The sequence below is a fragment of the Grammomys surdaster genome, unplaced genomic scaffold, assembly GCF_004785775.1.
Source record: "Grammomys surdaster isolate TR1022 unplaced genomic scaffold, NIH_TR_1.0 126163, whole genome shotgun sequence".
Classification (NCBI taxonomy): Eukaryota; Metazoa; Chordata; class Mammalia; order Rodentia; family Muridae; genus Grammomys; species Grammomys surdaster.
In genome coordinates, this window is record NW_021620970.1 from 978,503 (window position 1) to 1,000,381 (window position 21,879).

The 21,879-nt window shown below is 41.6% G+C and overlaps 1 protein-coding gene across 1 annotated transcript in view; it reads right to left on the reverse strand.

The window, feature by feature from the left end:
- Nucleotides 1–12,999: 12,999 nt before the first annotated feature.
- Nucleotides 13,000–21,879, reverse strand: part of Stxbp6 (syntaxin binding protein 6) — a 212,968-nt gene continuing 204,088 nt past the window's right edge. Inside the window, exons 5-6 of the mRNA XM_028757467.1 lie at nt 21,466–21,623; nt 13,000–16,185 (exon numbers count right to left, since the gene is read on the reverse strand). Coding sequence (XP_028613300.1) covers nt 16,162–16,185; nt 21,466–21,623 — 182 coding nt within the window. The 3' untranslated portion in view covers nt 13,000–16,161. The remainder of the gene's footprint in view (nt 16,186–21,465; nt 21,624–21,879) is intronic.

Below are 21,879 nucleotides of genomic sequence, written 5' to 3' on the forward strand. Positions count from 1 at the left end.
TAAAATAAAATAAAATAAAATAAAATAAAATAAAATAAAATAAAATAGCACAATAAAATAAAACAGAAAGCAACCCTCTCCCAGACACTAATAGCGTTTGATGTTTATGTTTCCCTGATCAACTGGGCTGATCTTTGCTTCTCTCAGCTTCTAGACACTTTTGAGATTTCTAGCCTCTCACTTTGACCTTATTAACTGTTCTGCCCTTTATCCAACTTGTTCTAGCCGAACCTGCCATAGGAGACTCAATATACAATGACAGTTTGGGGTATTGTTTAAAAATTATGGAGACCTTCAAGATGGTAAGTAGAATATGAAAGTGACCACAGATGCTTATTTTTTTCTGCACAGGGAAATGCTCGTAAACCTGGGCCTCCCTCTAAGGGCTTTCCTCCCTGGTCTCACTCTTGTTTATACCCTCATTTTGAATTCTTAGAAAGTGCTCTTGAATGACAGCCAAGGATCTCGGATGTCCTGAAAGGCTGTGGAGCTCCTCACCATTCTCTAGGTTTATAAACATAGCATGGCAGAGTCTGGAAGTAGTTGGCTTCATTCATGCTATAAAAGTGGTAAGAGAAGTGTCTACCACTTTAGGTAGAGAAGAACAACTCAGCATGGGAGAGGGAAAGAAATGTGGCCTTTGAAATATAAGTACAGGGTGAGCCAGAAGCAAGGAAGCAACAAATAGCAGCGGAGACAGGGGGCTTTTTATGCGTAGCAGCAAGAAGGAACTAGAAAGGCAGTGAATATATGAGAAATAAACTCTCACCTAGACAACATCGAAGCTTCCAGTCTTTGCAGACCTGCTTTTTGCTAAGGGCATCACAGAGCTTTCTGAAAGCACCTGGACTAGGTATTGGCAGTCAGGCAAGTAAACCAGATGGAGGAGCAGGACAGAGGTGGGTGGAGTCCTGCTTTTAAACCAACACAGACCTAATGAACATGGCTAATTAGCAAGGCTGCATTCATATTTCCCACCCTGGCTTGACAAGACACTGAGAATTATGAAACGGCTGCTGGCAGATAAATGGGGTTTCCTCCACCATCTGTCTTCCAAATGATCCTGTAGGTACAGCTATTATTTCAGTCAGACACTGGCAGGCAGGCAATTGTTCACAGCCTCTGTGAAGAATAGTGGCTGTCAAGGGTTTGGTGAATGTTACGACTTTCCACGGGCCTGTTTTCAGCTTGTCGGAACCATTAACACAGCAGACCTATCAGAGAGCAGCCAGAAGTGCTCGGCCGGCCGTCTTTGCCTTTGCCTGGCTACTGGGCTTCTTCTTATGTTTCCTTCTGTCTCTCCTACCACCCTTCCTCTCCTTACTCTTTCTTTATCTCTTTATGTGCTACACCCCAGGTTTTCTATCCTCCCCTGTGTCTCTCCTTTTCACTCTTTATTTTGCTCACAATGCAGCAAAAAATATCTCGGGAGGGAGGTCAGTCTTTTTCCTAGGAAGTCCGGGGTGTAGAGCAAGGAAGAAGGGGGACATAATGGTGGGATACACAGGGAGGGGAGACCAGATGGAAACCAACTGCATCTTCATGAAGAGGGAGGCTCTGAAGACCAGCTGTCATGTCTCAGGGAATTGGAGATGCAAGGAGGAATTTAAAAGAAAAAGAGAAAAAAAGAGATGCTTGCAATACATCCTGTGTTAAATGCTGTGTTAATCCTGGCTAATAAATTGGTCGTTAGATAAGAGAAAAAAAAAAACAGCTGGAAGACAGACTCTCATTAAAATCCCTCAAAGGTAGGCATGAGCTTGAGAGCTTTAAATAGCTTCCTATAATTTGATATGTTCATTTCATCAGCAGTTTAATTTTCATCCCTTTAGGACCAATCTGAGTGACATATTCAGTCCACATCTGGTTTGATGTGATGGATCTGAAGCATCTCATACAGCTCTCACCTTTAACACTCTTCAGAATCCCACTAGCACAGACCCAGAGTTCAATAGCATCCCACTGTTCAATTGTACCTTCTGCAATAGGGTGTGTCTTTGAAAAGATGGTAGTTTGAGACTCAAAGTCAAGGGTGATATTTGCTCTTGAAACCTGGTGAAGGTGAGGCAGCGTCTAGAGCTCAAGACCTGTCCCTTTCATGCTTGCTTATAGGCTTGTGTGCTGCTGCTTTGTCTTTCCTGCCCCCTTCCCTTCTCTAACTTCCTGCTTCTATATCCCCAGCCTGCCTGGAAGCACAGCTGAAAAAGAAAATGAATCAAATTAAATCAAAACAATACAAAAACACCTTCCTTCAAGCTGCCACCTCTGTAAGAACTGTCATATATTAAAATCATCATATTTCACTAGATAATGTAATTCCAGTTTTCTCACTTCAACTGTGCCAGGAAGGGATTCTGACAACGGTGTCTATTGTTGAAGTGTCTGGTTTCTCACAATCAATCAACTAAGTGTGGTCTCTTCTGAGATTTCATTGTCATAAAAATGTCGGGGATAACTCTTGGTACTACACTTGAGACTCAGGCTCAAAGCTTTTCTAGTGGTATAGAGTGAACCCAGTGGGCTTCATGTCTAATGCTCCACTGGAGTATCTGTATGTGCATACTGGAATAGACAATGGTAAAGATGAAAGAAATCCCCACTGATCCCATATGGAGGCAAGAGACATGATCTTGTACCATCTTGGACAAACTTTGTGCAGCCCCTCAAGCCCATCACATGTAAAGGCTGAATATGAAGAGCATCATGTCTATTTAGACATGATGTCTCCCTAGTTTTGGAGAGATAACAACTTCTCCCTACACTGCCCCCTTGTAAATCCCTTCTGAGAGCTTATATACATCACCTTACAGGTTAAGGACTGTGATAGTTTTCTATTGTCAGTGTAACAACTTACTAATGTGGTGGATTAAATCAACACAAAATTATTTTGGGTAGTGTGTATGCATGTGTTTGTAGTCTGAGTGAATGTGTCTGTATGTTTTTACATGTATGTAGATGACAATTATTGTGTGTCCGTGTGCATGTGCATGTGTGTGTTGTCCTGATGGCTTCATCAATTGCTTCCCACTTTATTGAGACAGGGTTTCTCTTTGTACCTGGAGCTTGTCGATTCCAACTAAGCTATCTAGCTGGCATCTCCTACTTATCCCCTTTGAGGACTGGGATTTCAGGTGATTGTTATGCCAGTCTGGGTTTTATGAGTACTGAAGATATGATCTATGGTTCTCATATTTGTATAGCAAGTGCTTTATCTAGTGAGCCCTCTTGCAAGCCCCATCACAAATGTATTGTTGTTGTTATTGTTATTTCAAAGTCAAAGCTCGAGCAAGGCTGGGCTTCTTCTGGATGCCCTAGCAGAGTCCTATATTCATGTTATGTTATTCAGAACTCCTGTAGGCCATCTGCATTTGTTGTCTGGTAGCCATTCCTGTCATCTTCAGCTAGGGATTAGTTCTCATTCTTCTTCTCCCTCTCTTTTTAGTTCTTTATCTATCTCTTTCTATACCTTCCTCTCTCTTTTCCTCCTCTCTCTTCTCCATCACCAAGGTATCTTTCCTGAATCTCCACCTTTCCTGATTCTAACAGTTCTGTTTCCCTCTTATAAAGATCAGTGTGTTCAGTGGGCTCATTTGAATAACCTATGCTAACCTGTTTCAAGATCCCTAACCATATATGCAAATCTCATTAGCTGTGTAAGCAGCACATAGGTTCTTATAGGTCCCATGGATTAGGAAGAGCACCTGTGAAGCATGTATCACTCAGCCTGCCCATAAGATCCTCACAAACCAGACTCTTAGTTTGTCATGAAACACATCTAAATGTCATATCCAGCAATAATGTTTCTCATAATCCTGTTTTTGGCCCATCTGAAAAAAGCAAATTTTCCCACTACTGACTAATGGTAGGCTCCTTATCTTTTAAAAAGTAGTTAGAAGGAATGAAAACATGTGGGGTGAAAGTTTCCTAATGGGTCCTTGGTTTAAATAGGTTTGTTCCACATAGACTCATGTGCTTGTATGCTTGGTTCACAGGGAATGACACTATTAGGAGGTGTGGCCTTCTTGGAATAAGTATAGCCTTGTTGGAGGAAGTGTGTCATAATAGAACTTTGAGTTCCTATGCTTAAACTCTACCCAGTGAGGAATAGAACTTCCTCCTTGCTGCCTGCAAAAGAGAGTCTCCTCCTGGCTGACTGCTGATCAAGATATAGAACTCTCAGCTCTTCCAATACCATGTCTGCCTGCATGCTGCCATGCTTCCTGCCATGATGAGATTGGACTGAACCTCTGTAAACTGGACCCAGTGAAATGTTTTTCTTTATAAGAGTTGGATTGGTCATGGTGTCTCTTTACAACAATGGAAACCCTAACTAAGACAGTCCCTAAGTCAAAGAAAAGAGAAATTCTTCTAAAGTGACTTGGACATCTACCTGTTAGTGTTCAGAACATTCTACCCAGGTCATTTCTGGGTCTTAGACTGCACATATGCTTCTGAGATTCACTATTTTCGCATAAAAAGGTCCCACTGCCCTCAATACCCATGATGATGTCATCTGTGTCATCATTGTTCAGGCTCTTATATAATGGGCTTCTGCTTCCTAGTACCTTATATCCTCACACTCTTTTAAGTGACAAGTTAGAGATGCATGCTCCTAGGTGTCTGTAATTTTAATAATCTTTCAGATTGATTCTGTTCTGACATTTTATAGCCAAACGTGTAAGTACCGCTGTGATAAAGTTAACATGCATTGAATGCTTACAGTATGCTGTCACATTGCTAAGTATTTAACAAAGCATTTCATTTGATCTTCAGTACAAGCTCTGTAGTGAGTTTCACTTTGTAATATGTACTACTCTCTAACACTGAATGAGATAGCAATGGTTCCTCTACCGTGTACATGTGGTGATGCACATATGCAGAGCCATGTACATATTACTCAAGAGACATTTGTTCAAGGGAAAATATGTTTAAAAATCAGTATTTATATAGAGGTAGTCAAAGGAAGTTATGTATAAAAAGACAGGAACTCAAAGTTCATTTTTCCTTAAGTTGAGAGAACATGATAAACACTTTGCATTCTATTCATACGTCCATTTAATCCATGAACACACATCACTCTTAGGTATGTGGATATCATTGAGATTTAGCAGCTCTTATAAAAGAACACATTTAATTGGGGACTTGCTTACAGTTTCAGAGGTTGAATCCATTTCACCATGACAAAGAGCAATAGCTGAGAGCTGCATCCTGATTTGCAGACTGAGAGACCAGAGGCTTTAAAGCCCATCCCCAGCCACACACTTCCTCTAACAAGGCCACACTTCTTAATCCTTCTAGTCCTTTAAAATAGTCCTACTCTCTGGTGGCTAAACATTTGAATATATGAATCTATAGGTATAGGACTGTGAAAGGCAGCCTGGTTTCTAGTCGAGCACAGTCTGGAAACCCCCGATGACCCCGTGACCCTGAGGGACGCCATGCCCCCAGAGTCTAGACTCCTGAAGGAAGGCCTCTATAGATTTGTGTCTTTAATCATGTAAGGACAACACCCCAATCCCCTCCACAGGCAGAGGATGTGACCTGTGGTCAAGTAGCCTCAAAACAGATCTCCATATTAATGAGGTACCTAAAGGCCAGAAGGGCTTAGCCAATTATGCTTTCCTTCTCAGACACTCCTCCCTGCAAAAGGTATTTAACGGTATTTAACCTCAGACCCTCCCTGAGAAAATGGGGTTCAGTTTTTACTCATCCACTGCAATGACAATAAAAGCCTTAAAATCATGGACTGACTCTTTTCATCTAGATTCGCCATGGGGAGCCATAGAGAAGGCCTTTGCCTACAGAGCCACCTTCTAGACTCCAGAACTAGGCCTCTCTGTCCTCCCAGCCACGACTACCAAGCCAAGCCAAGCCATCAGCCAGCCAACTAAGCCAAAGACTCTATTCCCGAGGGACCCATCTGGACCTTCTCTCCCCTTTTCCCCTTGGCCTTGGGCCAGATCCAGCCCGTGGGCCCCCACTCCATTCTTAGCTTACAGTGGTGCCTGAGTGCCCATGAGCCTGAGCACCAGACAGTCCCAGCCTTGTCACAGCCCCAGGGAACCCAGAGCCAGCTCTGGCTGTCTTAGGGACCTCGGACTGTGCTCCCCGTCCCCCTGAGCAGTGTCCTGCAACTTCACAGTGCAGGGTAAGTGCGGTCAAAACACCTATGTCCTGCTTCCCTGAGCCGCCCAAGCTCTGTGGTGGATCAGACGCAGAACCCCTATAACTCAACATATGGGGTTTATGCTTATTCAAACCACCACATACTTGGAGGCAGAAAACTTGTGGCATTGTTACAGGACAGAGGTGAGTGAGGATGGCAGGAACCAGCAGCTTAAATCCTAATGCTGCCATGTTGGCTTCTAAGATGTGGTCTCAGTTTAACTACCATTTGCTAGTATTAATCTCTTTAAATTTAGCAGGGTTATCTATCTATCTATCTATCTATCTATCTATCTATCTATCTATCTATCTACATAGAGTTTTTGAAACAGAGTTTACATAGTCCTGGATAGCCTGGAAGTCACTGGTTTTATTTTTTCCCAGAAAGTTCCTATGCGTATCCTCCTATCTGGAGACTTTGTTAGGAAAGGTACATCCTTTTAATAAACTATACTAAGTTTCTACTAAATCTTAGGCTCCTGGCTTCTTAGAATTTAATACATTATGTGTAAGACAACAGAGCAATGAGCAACATGTACACAAACATTTGTGTAGATTCCATGAAGAAAGAAAGAGGTGCTGTAAGGGGCTGCTCAGGGAAAGTCTTTCTGAGAGACAGTTCAGTGGAGACTTGGGAAATGGTCAGTGTGTGACACACTGGGGAAAGAAGTATTCTTGGCAGCAGACACAGCATCTGTGAAGGTTTTCAAGTGCAGAAGAGCTTGACCTGGTTGAAGAGACCAGACAATTACATTCAGTGGTAATGAAATGGCAGCTGTGCACACTCCTGGTTGAATTTAGGAGATATGGCTCTCCAGGTCTTAGCAGATCCGGGAACTGTGTTTGAGCCCCTTCCTTCCCTTCTCTTCCATTCTCTTCTCTCCCCCTTCTCTCCTCTCCCTTCTTTTCTTCTTCTCTTCTCTTTCATTTCTTCTCCTGCTTTGTTCCACAGGATCAGAGTAGACATGATGGAGCCCAGTGGATAGAATGTGAACCATGCTCCTTTGCAATGTCCTCAGATTCTCTCCTGCAGTATCTGGGGAGATAGGCATATAATGGACACAGAATAGACAGGGTGCCCCCTACCCCATAGAAGATCATGAGGAGCCACAGAAATGGAAACAGGAAGTCAAGACTTCCTCTGGCTCAGCCTTAAGCTTAAGGGGAGGATACTTATTTCATTTTCAATCCTTTTTTTTCTACTGCTTTCAAGGGGAAAGTGAGGCCATATTGGGGCCCTCAAGGAGAAACTGAGATGGCTTTACCCTTACCACTTTCCATGTGATTAACAGTGCTTTACTCATGGGTTCAGAGGAAGGGAGCTGAGTCTGCGATTGATTGGATGTCCTTGGGTTATCTTCCATCATAACCTGGCTCTCAGGTAACTTATTAACCACCATACCTTTCCCGTTTACTTAATACATTCCCAGATTTGGATCTCTTCTGTGGCTTCCTCTGTTAGCTAATGTTAGGACACTGTCAGGATACCAGACCTTCCCACTGAGGAGGTAAAGGGGTCTCGGTTCAGTTCTTACACATGAATGTCTAACTTCCATGAAAGGTTTTTAAACTTTGTCATTTTTAATGTTTTCTTGGTAGGTAGACTTCAGCTTTTCTGAGAGGCTATCAGGACTCACGAGCCTTTACTAGTGGTCTTAGGGTACAATGTTTCCAAGGTGGGCTACTTGGAAGTACAGTGTAGTACTTTGACCTTGGGATGCTTATAACATTTGGCCTTAGGAATGGCTTGTAGCCCAGTTGTCTCCTTCCATGAGCAACTTGGCAATATGCCTTACTACTGCCCATTTCACATTCCATAATGGCAAATAGTCTTCTTGGGTCTTTATTTTCCTTTTGATGAAGAAAAAAAAATTAGTACCACCCACCGCTACTCGGCTGAGCCCACAGGGAGAGAGGTGGTGATGCATAGAGTGACCCTTTGGACATTGCATGGGGACAGAGAGGACTAGGGTTTGGAAAACTCACACCTCCATAGTCCCATGAACTCTCAGTAGCTCTGCCACACCACACGTCACTTCATCCATCAGGCTTGAGGCAGACACAGTGGAGATTATTTTACTTTGGGACATGAAGAGGAAGATATGGAAAATTTGTAGTTTGTGTGACAGCACTACTGTCAAAGCCAGGGGGTTCTCTGCTAAGGATTCACATCAACCTACTTTGTCAAGAGAAAAGTCTGTTTGGATTGTAGTTTGTGAAGAGCTAACATAACATTCCACTTATAGGGATGAAGTTTAGGAGTTTGGTTGGGGCAGGACCTACTGTGTTGACTGTTCTGACTTTGCTTGCCTGTGCTTTATAAATAGCCTAATAATGAAGCTAGGATTCCATTTTATAAATAAAACATCGTAATTGTGTAGAAATAGTACACTGTCATCATAGTTAGAATTTCTGAGACCATTTTTCAGCTGAATACATTAGGTGCTTCTAGAAAGATATGTCATCACCAATGTATATGTCAGCGAGATCTACCTGCCTTCTATCTTCTCTAAGGGCTATTTTCACTCTAGACAAAGTTCTATCTGTAAGAGCTGATGGTTCTTTTAAATAGCATCAGGGAAGTAGCCTAAGAAGGCTCTTCTCAGCCTCCTTGCAGTGGTGCAGATAATATTGCTTAAAGATTCTGAACTTACTCTTGAAAGAGTGGCATGAATTTCCTATTCAAAGGATATGTCAGAACATCTCCAAGACCAACTGTTCATTTTCATCTCCATGGTTGGTGACCTAGATATAGAGTTGAATTTCCCTTATTAATTTAGCTTTCTTGGATAATTCTTTCAGAAAGTAGCTCCTACTGGGCACTGAGGTCGGCTATTTTTCATTTGCTAGAGCTTCTGTTGATGAGAGATGTAGAAGGATTATAAAAATGGTCAGAGGAGCTTGGATAAAATCTTCTCCAAATGCCCAGAGCTAGAAGGGAGTGAAGGAGAGAGAGTCTATCCGCTAGCCAGCACTATATTCAGCAGCCAGTAAAGTCCTCCAAAGTCACTGCATTTGTCTCCTTCACAGGACAGACTCACTCCAAGCTGATATACACTGAATGCAGATGTTGCAGGTACGGGGTTGTACATTCATTATGTCATTCAGTTGCTATACCCATAGTTACCTCCAAAGTCATACATCTAACAAAGCTGGTGCTAGATTTCAAAGAAGTACTTGGAACATGGATCCCTTTTAGTATTCTGAAATGCACACTCCTGTGAATAACCACAAGGGGGTGCCCTGCCCTAACTCACCATATTTTAAAAGCAATGGTTTAATTTAGTGGTGTGTGTGTGTGTGTGTGTGTGTGTGTGTATCTTACAATTTATACATTCTAGTTCCACCCAGACTTCCTTTCTTCCTTTTCTCATAGTAGTGGGGATGGAACCTAGGCCCTCACTGTAGACAAGCCCTCTACTGCTGAGCTACAACCCCCACTACATTTCTGAACATTTTCTGCCTAAATGGCATGGCTCTGTTTACACTGAAACATTCCAGACTGATGTAAACATGTCCACAAATATTGGGTGTTAACTCCAGGCTTGAAACAAAAAACCCAGTGGGGAGCCTTTGTGCTGTGAGTAAAAGGCATGCTTACACCTCAGTAAAAGTATATTCTTTGTCTTCCTAAGATCAGAGAAAGACAATTGCTCTTAAGGAAAACTGTATGCTTCAGCCAGGAAGGATTAGTCACAATTAAACAGATTGTTTCGTGCGCATGGTCAGGGCTTACATAGGAATGCTCTTTAAAATTTGTGATCTCCAGCCTTAGTCCCTCCCAGCAAAGCTTGTGTAATTCATGGGCTCAGTTTTCTTGTTTCTGTGTCACCAACAAATAAGTTGGCAGACCAACTGTGATACAACTGTCATTGGATGAAAGCTTCATCTATGTATGTCTAATGCTGGCAAGTGATACCTGGGCCTCAAAGGACTGAAGCTTAACCCCCACCCCCACACACACATCTCTAACTCCAGTTGTGTGACATTTAAACTTACAACATCAGGACATATTGAAAGGCAAATGTATGGGCTGTAAAATCAATCTCCCTTCCACCCAAAAGAACCAGCAGTATTTAGAATGCGGTATTTAGAATAGAGGAAATCTGAGTACAACAATGGTGAGATATATGGCCAGCTAAATCATAATCCAGTAGGCCTGACATGATCGGTTCGGTTTCTATACTATATTCCACGGCACCCAATGTGATGAGCCATGGGATGCGTCATGACATGGGATAGGCCAAGCCTTTCATGTAGTCACTCTTAGACCTATGGAGCTAAGTCATGGCTCAGCAAACAGAACAAACTGTGGCAGAAAACTTGAAGAAAAGACATGTTCTAAAGCAACTTCCTCTGAGGTAAACTTCCAAACTACCATCCTGAGGGAGGCAGTTACATGATGTTCTGAAGAGGTGTGAAGGATTCCATCCTACAGGGAAGTTAACAGGAAGGAAGCAACTCAAAAGGTTTCAGGAAGTGCCTGAAACTTACTAAAAATTCTACTTTCCCAAAGGTATATAAGCAGTAAGTACTGATGAGAAATACTCTCAGAAAATTAGACCTACCTAGAAAAGGAAGAGAACAGCTAAGCTTCCTAAAACAAGCTCACCTGAAAAAGATTCTTTCCAATCTGACCAGCTGCTTATAGGTTGTGCAGTGTAGTCCAGGTTTCCAGCTTTTGTGAGCTGTTGCCTATGCCGGTGTGGGCTTTGGTGATACAGCTGTCTCACTTCCCTATCTGGAGTGAACAGACATTTGTTCATGTCTCCCAAGGAATAAGGAGGGGGAGTGGGCAGTGAAAATAGGATTTGGAAAATTCAGAGGCTCCAGATGTGGCTCAAATGTGAAAATATAAGAATCAAGGTAAACTGCTCCTACCAGTAATATAGTGTAAATACACTTTATACTGAATATTCTTGTCAGCTTTTATTTGATAGTTTAAATCTAGTAAGCATCTGGGAAAACCAAGTGCCCCACCATCTGGGGCCTGCAGAATTAATTAATTAACTAATTAATTAATTAATTGATTAACAAAAGCAAGATAACCAGTGATAGCAAAACTGCAAATTTGAAAGTAAATGTAAACATTTGAAGAACATTAGAACTGGCTGTAACCCCTGATAAGTCCACACTTTTCTGACATGTGACTCTTAGAAAAACTGAGCTGAAGAAGAGATTAAGAAGGAACAGTAAGAAGGCTTTAGACAGAGGAGATTTGGGTGGAGGTTTGAAGATAACTTTTGCATCAGGAAAGCTTGACTTCAAAAAATAATAATATGCCACTATGGTTTGGATGTATAATGTTCTCAAAAGTTCAGCCTGGTGAAGAACTGGTCCATCTTTTGAGTGCTAAACCTTTAAGAGGTGGTCCTAGTAGGAGATCTTCAGGTTACTAGAGGTACACTCTTTAGAGTGCTTGTCGGATCCCAGTATTTTACTGTAATTTTCATTCTTGGCCATAAGATAAGCAGTTTTGTACCACAGTAGTATACTGTTACACAATTGGAAGCTAAAAGCCATGTGTCTGCACGGTCACACAAGCCTCCAGAATGATGAGCCAGAGATGCAATGATTGCACTGGCTATTTGTCAAGTAGGAGAACACAGATACAGCTTCTGAATTTCTAAAGAGAACCAAAGGATACCCTTCCTTTGCAGCACCGTGTTGAGAGCACTCATATTTGGAGTAGGGAACTGAGCCTTGCCTGTGGGTGCATGCAGGCTTTAAAGGTGAAGTTATATAAAATCAGGGGCTTCATGATGTTTTCATGCATTTCATAGTACTCTGTTACTGTTCAGTCCATTGCCATCCTGTCCTTTTGCTTACCATATATACATGTGATAAATCCAGATTCCTCATGAAAGAAAGCATGAGATAAGTGTCTTTCTTCCTATTGCTTCTTCATGCTCCTCTCCTGGTAACCTCTACCTCCCACACATAAGTTCCTCTTCTACTTTCAAGTCCTATGCATACATGTTTAAGTCCAGATTCCACACGGGAAGGAAGTGCTGTTCAGTTAGGCATGACATTTTTATCCATGCCATGTATGTCTTTGTTTCTTGCTGGGAAAGGGCCAATTGGAGACATTTCTAGCATTACTGTGACTGGAGAAACCCTCTCCAGATGAAGTGACCTTATCAACTTGTCATATTAATTCTCTCAAAATTGGAGTTGGTAAGTGTATAACTGATAACAATTAAAATCCTTTTAACATGATGATAATCTTCGTAGGTCAACCAGATGAGTTGTAATTTTGTTCACAAGAGCAGGTATCTTTGAAGTGCACAATTACCTTACCGCTAGGTTCTCATCGAACCAAACTGTCATGGAGAGACCCACCAGCTTCTGAGGCTGCCTACTGTGTACCCTCCAGAGATAGTCATTCTGCTACCGACATTACTCAGGTCACTTCCCTTGAAAGGCAATGGAGTGACATTTGCTTGGCTACAGAAATATACAGACAAGTGGACACAGTCTGATCCAATCTACTTTATAATTTAACAGGGCATGACATTGGTCCGTTGAATGATGGGGCATACTGAAACAAACTTGCAAACTGAACACACATCACTGGCTATCAGTAGGAGGGAATGTAGTGACCTGCTTCATTCACAGAAAAGAACCCCAAATGCAATACTTGGTTAATATGGCCATGCTCTACACTGTGCTTGTCTTCTTTGTCTCCATTAAACTTCAAGTTTTCTCACAACTTCATCATCTGGCCTCCATCCTGAGGGCTCCTGCAGGCACATAAGGCTTGCCCACTAGTGTAAGAAGTGACGTGGTGTTCGCTTGTTGTTTTGTAGGTCTCACAAATAAAGGAGAGGAACATTCACCAGAGTTAAAATATTTAATGACAAAAATCTGAGTTGCTAGAATAGTGAACCAACAAAACAGCTGTTAACTTGTCTCTGAATGAAACAAAAATGGTACTCAATATCATAGAGAATTTCTGAAAAACCAAGAACAACACACATGAGCAGCATCACAATTCTGAAATTAGGAGTGAAACCTATCTTAACTAGTATCTCTTATTTAGGGCACTCTGTAACTGTTTCTACATAAATGCATAATCTTTGCTAGTCACGATAGTATAAAACAGATTTCACTATAATTTTAGGTTTAACACACAATATTACTTCTACCAGACCTTAAAAAAAGTTAGCTACTGATCTTGTTACATTTTACAAATACATTCTTTAAAATGAAACATCAACCTGAATAACTGCATAGAGCCTGGACATAGATATCTAATCATTCTAGTGAAGAACACTACAGCTACATTCCAGGAAGAAGTGGAAATGCTGGCACGTTCCTTTTTTATGCATTGTCAATATAATTTGCGAAGTCCTTCAGAGCAAGACAGCATTTCCAAAATTCATAATGACGTGCAGAAATAAAATCAACACCATAAGTCTTCTAGAAAGCTCAACCAAATGACTTGGTCCCATATGACAGGAGTCCTCTTAGCAAATTCATGGTGGTTACACTGCATTAGCATTTTATATTGCACCTTCTACCAAAGAATTGCAACAGACTTCACATATGTTATCAAGGGGTTCTCTGCAAGAGGCTGGACAGCTGAAGAGGGGCAGTAATTGTTGTTATAGCTTGTGTGTGTGGTGGAAGACAAGCAGGACGGATCATAGGCCAAGGTCATCGTGATGGCCTAGATGCTGACTGATCAGAAGACAAGCTAACAGAGCTCAGGTGGGCTTTTCTTTTAGTTCAGACTATTTCCAACAAGATTTAGGCCTAAAGTGATCGAGAGAGGGAACAGAAAGAGGGCAGGCGCAGGGCATTTCCATTCATATGCTGAGGAGGAAGCCTCAGCTTTCACATTATACTTCAGCCTGTCCAGAGACAGCTGCCCCAAAGTTGTCGTCAGGTATCCAACAAGTGATTTTATTGTTGACTTGAGTGGGGGAATGTTAGACTTTCTCTCAACTATTTATATCAACCCTCTGAAACTAGAATCCAGTTTTAGCAGACAAATATCTGTGCTTTCTGAGCTGAAGTCTGCAAGTGAAATCAATTTGGAGTGTTATTTGGGGGCTTTTAATTTTTATTCTTATTTTTTAGGAAACAGTTCCGATAGTCAGTAGATGGCAGGTTCCTGGCTTTTTAAAAAAATTGTAAGACACCTAAAGAAAAGCTTAGGATATAGTAAACATTCATAGTCCTCTATGTACATTTTACAGAATGTTCTTCACCTGGATTATCTGCCCAAGAGGATTCTAACGCTTGTTTGCAGCAAATCCATCCTCTTCCTGACATTATACTCATGATATTCCACAGAAAATGTGCTCTTCCTCAGGGGATGCGTTATTAGGAGAACGTAAGCTATTTAGATCAGCATTAGTAATCTAAAGTCGTCTTATGTTGCTGCATTAGAGACTACATCACAAGTAAACAGGGGACTCGGTGGAAAGTAAAGAAGGAAAGGGTCCTGAAGACCCAGGCGTCTGAAAACTCCATGCACTGCAGTAAGTGGTATGTGTAGCTTGCCTCATTGCTTTATGAGCAACAAGTAATTTTTTTTTTTAAATTTTAATGTCTAGCTTTTAACCCTCAAGAAAACAAAATTTTCACAGTCTAAATGCAGTATTACCTTGAGCAACACATACGCCAAAGGCCTGGAAGAGACTCTGTTCAATCTGACAGCACTGTGAAGGCTTGTAGCCATGCTGTCTGTATCAGACCAGGCAAGCTGAAACTGACGAGTATGCCATCTGTCAAGAAGTACATGTTAAACAACACAAAAGAAACTAAAAGCCACAACAATCCAGAAATCTCCAATATCCAAACACTAAAGGCTCTTTCCCAAGGATCTTGTGAGAGTCCCTCTAAAATTGGGCATAGCTTTGTAAAAAGAGAAAAAATAACATAGCATCTTTCGACATTATAATTTACATATGTTTATCTAGACAATTCATTTATTATATTTGACTTTATTCATTATAATATTGTTTTGTGTATGTGTTTTATATGGTGTGCATATGTGTGCTGGGACACATGTATGGAGGTCAGAGGTCAAATCTGTGGAGTCTAGTCACCAGGTTTATTTTATGCTATAAGCATCTTCATTCACTGAGCCATTTCTCTGACCCTAGATATATTATGTATTTTTAGAAATATAAGTCCCCCCCCATGTCAGCTACTATAACTTGGGACAATGACAACAAGAGAAATATCCATAAATCCACAGTGGTTTTAAAATAGGTTTTACAATAGGTCTTTACATTCAAATTTTTATCCTTCATATAATAATTCCAACGAATCAGACTGGAAGAAAGGAGCAGAAATGTTTATGTGTCAGCCCAGAGAGTAGATGTCTCTTTGATTTGTTTTGTGAATGCTCTTGATGGTTCATGCAAAAAGATTAACATGAAAAGACTAAATCCAATTCCCCCGATACATCCATGTGTTTCCCACAGTACAGACTTGAGTCTCAGGATAATAAATTTTAATTTTGCTCTTCAAATGAAGAGGACTAGGAGAGAAAGTGAAAGCACTGCTCGGCTTTTATTTGTGCCCAGGACCATCATCTGATGCCACCATATTGAACTATTTTGTTGCTTAGTTTCAGAGAGAAAAAAAAATACATTTTGCTAATTTATACCTGGCTTATTATTTGGTCTGAATTTCATATTTGAACTACAAAAACAATTTTCCTTCAAAAGGAACATATGCACACACACACACAGATACACACTCACACACATACAATGGAAAAAGTAAAAACATAGCTGATGCTATTGCAACATTCCTTAGCAAGAGAGGGAAATGTATACACACAACACATTGTCATTCATTCATATTAACATCTGGCGATGAAAAACCAGACCATTCAATGTCTTTATATTGGGAAAACAAACAAACAAACAAACAAAACAACAGCAAAACCAAAGAAGCCGCCATCTGGAAGTCTTGTAATAACTGCGGAACAAACTCCTCCACTTTCTTTAGAGGTTCACAAGGATAGGCAGTTTCTCAACATTTGTGCTTCATGGCGAGCTAAGGAGAGAGAGGGAGAGGGATGAAAACAAAAGAGACCTTATTAATAGGCAGCTTCTCTTTACTTTTTCTTCCCACATCCAGGATGAGAGATCTTATGCTTGGTGACAACCACCATTCCTGTCCACCGTGGCTCCTGGTAGATGTGTAATACTTTTGCAAATAGGTCACAGGACACTGCCCTTTGCCTCTTCCTTACATTAACTTTGATGGTACATGTGCCTTCTGGTGGAGGATGCTGTATGGTGTTCTTTCATTCCACAGAAGCATCGATGAGAACAAAATGCACAGAGAGAATAAGTGGCTCACCCCAGGGATAGCTAGGATTCCCAGGTCTCTTGATATGTCAGGAAGCAACCCTCCTGGGGTGTTAATACTTGATGATATCCCATGAAGTGTGAAAACTTAACAGTGTGTAGAGAGGCATTCTATACAATATCCATCCTGGACTTTTAATCAGATCCATAGTTCCTAGTAATTTAGTTGTTTTCTCTTATAGGGACAAACAATAGATCTTAACTTCCAACTACTAATGTTTTGCCTCATCCTGGAACATGTCAATAATCTATCATTCCAGCAAAGCCCAGGGCAGTCACAATGTCATCTTATTGGTGGCCACAAGAGAAAAGTTAGAACCCTGAGCTCCCATTAGGAAACCAGAATCAACATTTCTTCTTGTGACAGAGGATGACTGGCCATTGTCCTAGTTATTGTCTCTAAGAAGACAATAGCTGAAAGTCTTAGCTGACTTTCTTAGCTGAAAGTCTTGATCCATTTTGTATTGTAGAGCCAGTGAAGATTTCCTCAGACCTCCTGCTGGCTGATGCTGACGGTTAGCCAACTGTCAGATGAAGGTTTGTTCTGCGTACACCCATTTTGCTATACTGAGTGATAAAGCTTTTTTGGGGGTTGGGGGTCAACAACTGTGCTGAAGCCTAAATAACTTCTGCCATTAAAAAATCATTTAGTTATCGGTGCAGTGAAGTGAGAGAGGTAGAGCTATGCCTCAGACCTAGTCCAGTCTTTAGCCACATTCTGGGCCCCTGACTGCAGTGCCTATGCTTTTGTTCTGCCTCTAGTTTTCATATATTATTTAACAAAGAGGTCCATCAAATAAACAGAGCTGTTAAGTGTTGTGTGTAATGAATTCCAACCATAAATATTTGATCACAGCTACTGTCTCGGTATTCATTGAGCTATTAACTTTCCACTAAATAGGCTTGTGCCAGTTCACACATAGCCACTAATCTTGAGGAATGATTGTACTGCTGCTCAAGCTAGACCCTGGGCCATGGCCACCTATATTTTGCAGAAATACAATTGGATAGGACAATTGGCTACAGAGCTCTTATTATAGTCCAAATATTTGTATCTTCCCCAGAGTCAGGTGCCGAAACTGAACTGCCATGAGATGGCATTAGGAGGTTGGCATGGGAGGTGACTAGATCAGGAGCTACAGAGTCCTCAGAATGAACTAGAGACTCTTTCCCTTTTCATTATGATAGGATACTTTCAAAGGTCACCATAAATGAACTAGGAAAAAAGGCTTTCATGGTGAATGAAATCTAACATCCTGACCTTGGACTTCTTGGTAAAAAATGAATTCATTGATTAATCAACTATAAGGTTTTAAGAATTTGTTTGTTTACTTTAAGTAGCTTGTGTTCAGATTAATAACAGCTAGCAACAAGTGGTAATACCCTGGTTTATAAAAGTACCTGGGAATGGAGGACTTTAGAATTAAGACTAGAAAAGGCACTAAACAAGATTAAGGATCCAGATTATACAGTTTTGCTGCAGAGCCTGAGTGCCCCAAAGTCAATGCTTTCCCATTGTTTCCCATTCCTGTAGGACTGTCACAGATTAACTCAGGTGCTGGAGCTCCCCCACTGAAAATTCTCCCTGGTTTATTTACTGAATATTTCACAGAACTCCCCTACTAATGCTTTGTCATCTATTCTACATAACGATAATAAAAAATCATTACTGATATTATGGATGTGATATTATGGATGTGTCTAAAGGCTCAAACCGAGCAACTGCAACAGAACAAACAGGAGAGAGAGAGAGAGAGAGAGAGAGAGAGAGAGAGAGAGAGAGAGAGACAGAGACAGAGAAAGCTTTTCCCTCCCAGAGAGCATAATGCCTGTTGTCATCTCTTCCACCCTGGTGCAGAAGAGTCCAGATCAACTCTCTTTGCTGTGAGAAATGTCATTTGAGGCTGCTAGTGTGGGTAATGTTCTTGCCTGCTGACTCACCACCCATGGCGGGCTGTCAAAGCCTGGAGCACACTACATCCTTGAGCTCTTGGGGGCAGGGGAAAGTGAGTGAGGCAGCTTGTGCTGCGAGTTGCTCTTTCCTAATACCTGGGATTGTGCCAAACCCACAGCTCAGGAAGGAACAATACTTCCTCATGACAGGATAACAAGAACTGGGGTGAGGAGTTTGCTGGGCAGGGAGAGAAGCATTTTCCCTGTTTCTGTTCTAGAGGAGACAGGCACCCACACAGCTAGAGGATGTGGTTGTACAGAAGAGACCTGTTCACTCTTGTACCTGGGTCACTGCAGGGGTCCTGGGAACAATAAGATAAAAAGAAAGCTTTTTACTCTAATCTAGAAAGACAGGCCACAATTGCCATTGGACCTGGTAGTCCTCAGAGGAACTGTCACCTGGGATGATTGTTCTCTGCTGTGTGCACTGCGTCTTCCTCTTATAAACACAGCCCACTCTTCATGAGTCAACAGGCCACACATGTCTAGGGGGTTGGGGGTGGGTAGAAGGCCTGGTTCCACCTCCAAATCTTCTGCTCACTAACAGGCCTGGCTGGGGCTTGGCCAGTGAAATGACATCTTCATGGTAAACCTATGGTCAAATCCACAGTTCTAACCCATGGAAAAACAGCCACCCCTTATCTAAAGAGGTCGGCTTGGTCACAACAATGCTTCTGAGGTTAATGATTCATGAGCACATATCCCAGTTTTAAAAAACTGCAAGCTCTGACACTGTCTTACACTCCTTCGTACATACTCACCCAGCGACTTTTCTCCCCTGGGAACAACTTCTAGAGGGGAAACCAATTAAAATGCCAACTTCTCTTGCCTGTTCCATCTCTACTAAGACCAACCTGCCCTGCACTCGCCATCGCTGGAGACCCTTTGGCATCTGATGGCCTCATCAATCTCTGGTCTCATAGGCTCTCTGTTCACAAAGTGTAGGCTTCCCACTTTCTTTCCTTTTGAATTTGGATCACACAATATTCATCTGTATTCCTTTTTTAAATTGCCATTTTGAAGATTCTCAGTCATCTGTAATAATTCCTTAGCCTCATTACTGAGCCCATTATATCACCAAATGGGACAGGCTAAGCAGAAGCTATGTTTATTGAAATAAATCAAACAATTTAGATTGATGTGCATGCTCCTCTTAGCACCCAAGGAGGTAGGTGTTGTTATTAATCAATTGCCTTTGTTTAACTGATAAGAAAACATGGGCTTTGAGAAATTTAGCATTTGTCCTAGGTCACCCAGATGGGAAATGATATAACTGGACTCAGACACAAGAAGTTAACTACTATACCATGTTACTTCCCAACCATTCAACAAACTTGGCCACAGTCAGAGAAACAGTGGCAATGGCCAAGAACTTGGATGTTTGTACAACCCTTGGTGAGAGGGACGCCTATGTGGATGACATCCAGGTATTGTCTACCCCACATTAGGAAGAATAATTTCACAGCTTCCTTGGTAACTTGATTTGTGGTTTAATCATTAGCTGAAATTATTTTAGCAGAGCTTTATCAGTGCACCACTGTGGGAAGGCAAAAGAGATAATTGCCAAGACCACTCGATCTTTGCAAACTTTAGGATAGCTGTAATATTACTTCCTTTTGCTTTCTCTTTCCCAACTCAACACTAAGGATTTCTACACAGATCCACTGTCCTTCTCTCATTTAAATACCTTAATTTGCTTTATGTATTAGTGTATCTGGGCATGAAATCTCTCATATTTCCATGCCATCATTTCCTTGTACCAAAGCCTTGGGGAACATGCATCTGGGTTTACTCTGTCACAGCTCATCATTGTGAAGTCCTGATGCCAACTTGTCTGCTGGCTTTCTCAGACAGACTTGGTTAGTTCTCCTCCAAGGAACTCTACCTGGGTTTCAGAAGCAGCCATGCACTAAGACCCTGTTGTGATAGAGTCACTGAAGCCATCTGTCAGGAGTCAGTCTCCTGGAGTGCTTTCTTATGAGCCCTGAAGAAACATCTTCTGTCCACTAGAACATATTTTTCTTACTGCTTCCTGGTTGCCCATTCTTGTTTCCTTACCAGAAGTGGAGTATTCTGTGGATGCTAATTGAATTACTCTCCCTTGAAGATCAACTAAAAACTATCTGCAGATCCAGATCATGAGCCCACCAGGCCAATATGTCACCAGTAGAAATGGTTCCAAGAAACTTAAATTCAAGTCACTAGCTAGAAACTAACTACTTTTTGATCTGAAGTATAAGCATAGTAATAAATCTTTATAAGCTGACCAGTGATCTCCTCTTTCCTTTGGTTTATGATTGCCTTAGATAGAAGCTGCCAGTATATAGACCTTTTCCCTCCGGAAAGGCAGTTCTCAGCAAAAAGTAAACCATGCATGCTAAGTATTCAGTCACATGAGAAGTACCACTCTCTGAATTCTGGGACAGGAGATACTCTTGCTGCTATATCTGCTCAATATTAGAGATTCAGAATGGAGGTTTTGAATCCACACTCAGCCAGTTTCAGAGAAGAAACTAGCCTGGAGACAAGGGCTTACTTTATGTGTGATGAAGAGATAACAACATGTGACATACAATGCCAGATACTTAGAATGAGAAAGGAAGAGAGCGGAAAAGGACACCTGAGAAGCTTCATGTCCCACACTATTCTTTAATTGTGGCCAATGTCAGGGATATATTGTGAGAGCTGATCTTACTTCTCCCTCTTCCTGTGACCTGAATGTGAACCCTGATATTTAGGGCAGTAATTAAAGATTTCCTTTGCTATTTTAAGTACCTAAAAGTCAGACAAGGTCAGAAAAAGAGATGAGGCCATTAGAAAGAAGATGGTGACCACAAAATCCAAGTACAAGGAGAAAAACTGCAAAGCTCTAGTTAATTAGACAATGATTCACCAAAAGGAATGACAATCACAAAATGCTCCTAGATTTTCTTACCCACCGTGGGGACAGTTTCTTGATATTATGACCTCTGATAATCCATCATGGAGACCCTGCTCTGAGCAGGCTCACCTTGTGTGCAGTTTCTGCGAATTGCTGGGCACTGTTCTTCATGTCTTCTGTCTTCTCTTCTGCTCGGCCTAACCGTTCCCCACGCTCATTCAAGGCCTGGCTTGCCTTCTGTACTGCACTGGTCACGCTATCAGCTGCTGAATGGAGGATGCTGTTTCCTGGAAAGATTACAAGAGTGTCAAGAACTAGCTTGGCTCCCCACAAAGACAGATCCCCACACTATGGAAAGGCCCAAGGTGGATGGCAGCAGAAAATAAGTTTCCATTCTTTTGGGTGACTAATTCACTTATAGGAAGAGTACCCAAAGATCTGCCACAGGACTAGGGCAAATCCTGCCATCTGCTCTCCACTCCACCACCATTTTACTCTACTCAAGGAGGCTCCAAAAGATGGAGCCCACTGGGATTTAAGATG